At 45.5% G+C, this 6,713-nt stretch overlaps 1 protein-coding gene across 1 annotated transcript in view; it reads right to left on the bottom strand.

Moving 5' to 3' along the window:
- The window catches only part of Arl6ip5 (ADP ribosylation factor like GTPase 6 interacting protein 5), a 22,799-nt gene extending 16,086 nt beyond the window's left edge, over window positions 1-6,713 (bottom strand). The window contains exon 1 of the mRNA XM_021190739.2: window positions 6,473-6,713. Coding sequence (XP_021046398.1) covers window positions 6,473-6,648 — 176 coding nt within the window. The 5' untranslated portion in view covers window positions 6,649-6,713. The remainder of the gene's footprint in view (window positions 1-6,472) is intronic.

Raw genomic sequence — 6,713 nt, 5'->3', positions numbered from 1 at the left:
GTTAGTTCTGTGCAATTGAAATAGGGCTATATAGAGAAACCCTGTCTAAAAAAAAAAAAAAAAAAAAAAGAATCCATTGCAAAGCCACTGGCACTCACTAATCATAAAGCATAAACAGATGGCCATTTATTCGATTTGCAAACGACCATGAAAATGATTGTTAGTAGTTTCCATTTCCCATCATTCTTACCGTTCATTACACTGGTAGAATAGAAAGAGTTTTAAAAAAATGACAAATAAATCTGTAAGGGAACAAAGCTACCAGCATAAACATATAAATAGGGTCAATGGACAGGCACTGGGTGAAACAGGACTGGGCTTGTGGAGGGTTCACTGACTGTCTGTGAATGGCAATAAATGGTCTACGAAAAAAAATTCCAAGAATCATTTGTCTTACTGTCTACCTTTTAGTATAGAAAAACAAACAAACAGACAACAAACCCCTGAGATGATCTGGTTTACCTGATCAAAGCCAGGGCAAAGGACAGTGGCTACAAGGGAGCAACCTCGAGGGCTATTTAGAGGCCAGTAGGGGAGGACACAGATGTCGAGTCTTTTCTTCCCACAAATGTTTAAATATATCCCCAGGCAGGGCACCAGTCCTCTTTCTTAGCTCTTTCTTCCCTCACCAACTGGCAACCAGCTCTTTCTCCTTGTAGCATTTAAAAGCACAATGTAAGCATTCTCACTACCAGACACTGACAGCCATATGCCTTGGGCACACACAGAACCATACTCGTTTTGAAGAGAATTACCTTAATACTTTTTTTTTTTTTCAAGTCTATAATTACTAGCCTTCTAGAAATGTCTTACGGTCTTGGCAAGCCAGAAGCATAAAGTAGCAGCTGTTGATCCCACCCTCCTTTAACACTTTCATGGGCCAAATGATCAGGACACAGGGTGATTCCTGCCAAGAAAACCTGGGCTTATTCAGCCAGCAGCGACAGGGCTCTGTGTTAGGGGGGAGGGGGAAATGTGTGCCTGTGCCTGGTAGGCAAGGAGAAGCATTTACAAGTTGCAACTACAGTGTGTGGTTAGTGACTCTGAGGCCACACCAGAAAATACAAAACATGGGCTTTCATATCAGGAAGGAGTAAGATAAGTTAGCATGGCAGTAAAATGATGTAATTTTCACATAGTTAAATTTAACTATTAAGCAGGAACTTTAGCAAATTTACCATACGGTTTGATTGAAAAGTTATTTCACCTGCTAGCAATCACCTCGGCTACCATAAGCAGTTTGGGTTCCAATTGACTGCATGACCTCAAACCTTCATGTTTCCAAAAGTGTGGGTACTCAGCGGGATTCCTAGCTCTCACTCAGACTCAGGGTATACATATAACAGTCGCTTGGAGAGTCAGAAGGGGGAAAAGCAACAGATTCCCGAACCTAGCAACAAAACGATATAATCAGAATCTGCAAAAGTGGCAATGCCGTAAGTCACTGTGCCATTTAATTATGCTATTAATTCACTGTTGGTGTTTCTTTTGAGTCAGAGTAGACCAAATTTTAATGTAAGGACGAATCCTCCAAGACCCTTGCTAAAATATAAAGCCAAGAGGTCAGAAATGAGCCAGGGAGTCTTCATTTCTGATAAACTCCCTAATGTGAACTGCTATTGCTCTTGAATAGATGTTTCCAGTTCATATCTGTAGGCATTCCATCAAGCACACAGGTATCCTCACCCGCAGCCAGAGTGGAGAGCAGGCTTAGTACTAATGTTTCAAGTGTAATTAACGGTTGCCTGTGGTTTTTTTTTTTTTTTTTTTTTTTACTTTGGGAAAACAAAACAAAATAGAAACAAAAACAACAGCAAAGACTGAGGTGGTGGTTTGAATGCCAGAGGCTCCCATAGTCCCATGTATTGGGATGTTCAGTTAGGGAGTGGACACCTTTGAAAGGATTAGAAGGATTAGGAGGTGTGAGGAAGTGTCACTGGGGGTGGGCATTGAGGTGTCAAAAGCCCCTGCCGGGCTCAGCCTCTGTCTCTGCCCTACCCCTCATTGGCCTGTGGATCAGGATGTACCTCTCCCCTACTGCTCCAGTGCCACGTGTGGCAACGTACTCCCTGCCATGATGATAAAGGACTAAATCTCTGAAACTATAAGCAAGCCCCAATTAAATACTTCTTTTATAAGAACTGCTGTGGTCATGGTGTCTCCTCACAGCAACAGAACAATGATTAAGACAACTTCTGTTGACATGTGTGATGTAAATATAATATCTTAATGCATGGATGACTCTTGCCATGGATAGGAAGATAGTTTCTGGCCTCTCATCTTAGACATCTTTCTTTTCTTGTATATAGGTATACGCAATCCCTATGTATTTGTGTGCTTGGGGTAACAGGAAAGCAACAAGTACAGGTGTGGGGTCCAATTAACGCTAGCAATGAGAGACACGGGGACAGTGTGTTTGCCAAGAGGTAATACCAAAGCTGAATCTTGCAGAAGTGGGAAAACAGCCCCAGGCTGGACTATGGAGGTGGAGGTCAATGATCTAAAGCAGCTGTGCTTCTGAGTTGTCTTGTAGGCAACACTAACAGTAATAAGAGATAAGTAACATTTTATGCAGCAGAAATCAGGAGGCTCTTGCAAAAGGACCACCTATGGGCTGCTGGCTAGTCTACAGGCAGGCCTTCCAGGTGGGTGCTGCTATGCAGATGAGGCAGCGTGCTCACACAGCTAGTGCCTGGCATCTGGGATTCTGACATACTTAATCTGACTCCTAACTACTAACTTATACTACTTAAAGAGACAGATGAAAATAAAAACTGTAAGAGGGGCTAGGAGGCTAAGTGATACGCACCCTGTAATCATAGCCCTTAGGAGACTGAAGCTGGAGAACCTTGAGTTCCAAGCCAGCCAAGATCGAGACCCTGTCTTTAAAACAAAACAAAACAAAACCAGAGATGGTGGGAGGAGAAGTAGAGAGTGTGAGAGGAGGAGGGTGGGGAAAGAGAGGAGGAAGAGGAAGGAGAAGAAGAGGAAGGAGAAAGAGGACAAAAAGGAGGAAGAGGAGGAAAAAGAGGAGGAGGGGAGTGAGGAGTAGGAGGAGAAAAAGGAGGAGAAGGAGGGGGAGAAGGAAGAAGAGGAGAAAGAGGCGGGGGAGGAGAAGGAGTTCCCAGAATCTGAGAAGCACAATGGACGTGGAAGTCAGGTACTGAATAAAGCCATGGTTTTTAGGACAAAGACCAGACTTCCCCTTCTTTTTGAGATGGAGTCTTGACACACAACACAAAACTCACTGTGTAACTCAGGCTGCCATCAAACTCTCTACCCTCCTGCCTTGACCTCTGTATTGCTGGGATAATAAACATGCACTGCCACGCCTTGCTTGAAGACTTAACTTCTAACCCCCATGCCCTTCCTGGTCAGGATCCAATATGGACATCTACCTCTGTTTTAACCCCTTTTAATCTGCATCTCCGTCTAGTGTTTCCTAGTGCTTCTGGGGCTGCTACATCATGTACTCCTGTACTCCCCTCCCCATGCTGAGATCTGAAAAAAAAAAAAAAAAAAAAAAGCCCTGCCTATCCTCAGCCAAACCAATCCGAAACAATAGAGGACCTTAAGAGCCATCCAGTGTCCCCAAGGGGCTGCCTGGCCACAGGGATGGAATCACTGACCATTTCCTCATGAGAGACTATTACCCACCAGCAGAGGATCCAGATAAGCACTTCCCAGAAGTGCCCAGACCCACCCATCCTCTGCAGCATCCAAAGAGGACAGTTCTGTTTAGAATGGGGGAATGTTCTGGAATCAGCTACGCTTCTCTGCTCCCAAAGGTATTGGATTTCCTCCACCTTTCAGGCACTATAATTCTAAACCTCCTGACTCCCAGGAAGATGCCACAGTAGTTAAAGGGACAAGCCTGGGTCTGTGGCTGTAAGTATGTCATTCAACTTCTCTGAGTGTCAGGTTCAATAATGAAGATAATAATAGTTTAGTGGTGGAACTGCATGACACAATGCAGTAAAATACTTAGCACACAGTACTTAGCAAAGTATTTAGCACACAGAGCCCTCTAGAAAAGTTTATTATTATTAGTTATAAAGAAAGAAAAGAAGAATTTGTGGGGAAAGCTAGAAAGTGTTTAGAGATGCATAGAAAAAAAAAAAAACAAAGGTTACAGGCTCAAATTATTCTGGGGTATAAAGAAAATTTCATGTTTCTGGTTGGTCTGGAACTCATGTAATCCTCCTGCCTCGGCCTCTGGAACGCTGGGTTTATAAGCATAAGCTATCATGCCTTGCCTGGCTCTTTGCAGATATATAACAACAGGTAATTTTCTCCTTATCTTCAAAGACATAGCTAATACAATTAATAGTTCTTTATGAACTAGAAATGGGAAAGGTGAAGACTCCAGACTGCCAGGTTTAGTGACCTAAGACCATAATGAGAGAGCTATATTTAGTTAAGAGTTGACTGTGACAAATGAGTTCTATGAAGGCCACAAGGTGACCAGGGCTGTGCTGGAGTCTGGACACATAATGCTTTGAGTGTGAGGGGAGGGGGATTTTATTGTTTTCCTTGTATATTTGATTGGTCTGTGTCAAACCTTTCCATTTAAGATAAGATAATCCACCCCATAACTATGGAACCACCAAAGAGGAAGAAGAGAATATGAAAGTTTACATGAGATGTAAACCCATTATTAGAGTTCTTTGGTTCGGTTTTGTTGGTTTTTCAAAATGGGGTTTCCTCTGTGTGCCCCCAGCTATACTCAAACTTGCTCTGTAGACTAAGCTGGCCTTGAACTGACAGAGATCTGACTGCCTCTGCCTCCCAAATGCTGCGATTGAAGGCGTGCACCAGCAGTGCCCAGCTAGTTTTTTAAAAGAAACGTTGTGAAGTTTCTCCTCTGGGAAGAAGCACAGTTTTGGCCGGGCGTGGTGGCGCACGCCTTTAATCCCAGCACTCAGGAAGCAGAGGCAGGCGGATTTCTGAGTTCGAGGCCAGCCCGGTCTACGAAGTGAGTTCCAGGACTGCCAGGGCTATACAGAGAAATCCTGTCTCGAAAAAACAAACAAACAAACAAACAAACAAAAAAGCACAGTTTTGGGGGCAGGTTCAGGAACAACTGCCTCTGGCTTTCTTCCCCTGACTAATGGTTCCTCAGCTGCCCATTTAGACAGAGTCCACTAGAACCTGTGTCCTCTGCATACTAGGCCATCCCCAGAGTTGGCAGTTCCTTCAGCCACACACAGCTAAGATCTCACATGGAGCCCGCATTTGAGAACCGGTGACCACTCCGAACCACGCCCGGAAATGGGGAAGCTTGCCAGTCTCCTCTGTGCTGCGGAGTTTGCTCCTTTTGAGGCTCAGCAAATGCCATGTGTCCCTGGGCCAGAATTCAAGTCTGATTCATCTTTGGTGTGCTCAGAGCCTGGCGTGGGGTCTGGTGCCCAGAGGTAGCTAAGTAAATAAGCCAGCTAACCTCGGGCCAATTTAAGACAGCGCCTTATCACGCACCCCTCCCTAAGCGCCCCAAGTGTGAATCTCTCCTCTCTCCTTTTTGGGTTTGTTTGTTTTTTGTTTTTCTCCCTAGCCGCTTCTCTTTTTCTTTGGGTTTGTTCTGAAAGAGAAACCTTAGAAAAGGACTTCTTTTAGGGCAAGAGGGTGCTTTGTAAAGCCTTCTATTTAAATTCGTATAAGAGATAATAAAATGGCGAATATAACCATTTATTTTGTTAAAAGGTGGGAGAAGCATTTTTAAAGGGTAACCTACAAGGACTTCTCGGGAAACAGGTGCGGAAATGTGTACGTGTATGTGCGCCAGAATGTTCACGTCTAACCTTACTTAGCACAGGGAACTTCTTAACTAGCATTGAAAAGGCCTTCAGAGATGTCTAAGACCCCAGGCTAAGGAGCAAAGCTAAAGCGACCGCGTCTGGCAACTTCTGGGGAAAAAAAAAAAAATGTCAGGGGGCCTCATTTCCAGAGTCACCTCACAGGGGAAGATGCGCCACCAGGAGACTCGCACCCTCCTGAGCTGAAGCTCAGCTCCACGTACAGTACAGACAGACCTTAGCCAGAGAGGCCACTTAAACACAGCCCTGGGTCCACACCCAGTCACTCCAGGCTTTTCTAGACAGGACAAGGTTACACCACCACCACGTTTTTTCTTATTTTTAAAACACCCACTGTGCTACAGACATCTGACAGGCGGATGACTTCAGCACGGGGGACGTGGGAGGGGGTAGTTCTCATTGTCCCAAGTTCTCAGCATTTTCCTCACCTCTTCCCTCCCAGGGTCCCTGCTCAAGCCTCTAGAGCAAAAAAGAGAAAGAAAGGGGACCTCAGAGAGCTGTGGCCTCGCCCTGAGAACAAGTTTCCATTGGGTTGGCCACTTCCCGAGACCTCAGGGCAGGCGCTCGGTGTGGACCTAGTCTTGCATCTCGCGATCTTGTCCCCGGGGTCCCTACGTCCTGACTCTGGACAGGTGCTCCAGGCAGAAGACCCCACTTACCCAACAACCGAAATCATCATGGCAGCCACCACCAGGTAGTTGGTCTGATAATAGAGCAGATTGCTCACTACACGGTTGTTCCATTTGGAGATGTCTCTGAAGTCCGGCCGGGCGAAACGATCAGAGCCGGGGAAGAAATCGTCCCAGGCACGGAGCGGGGCGAGGTTCACGTCCATGTTCCTCTGCTTCGCAAGCTTCGCCTTCGGAATCTGGAGGCGGCGGCGGCGGCAACCAGCTGGAT

The sequence above is a fragment of the Mus pahari genome, chromosome 2 (genome assembly GCF_900095145.1).
Source record: "Mus pahari chromosome 2, PAHARI_EIJ_v1.1, whole genome shotgun sequence".
Taxonomy (NCBI): Eukaryota; Metazoa; Chordata; class Mammalia; order Rodentia; family Muridae; genus Mus; species Mus pahari.
This window is presented reverse-complemented; position numbering and strand designations above follow the sequence as displayed.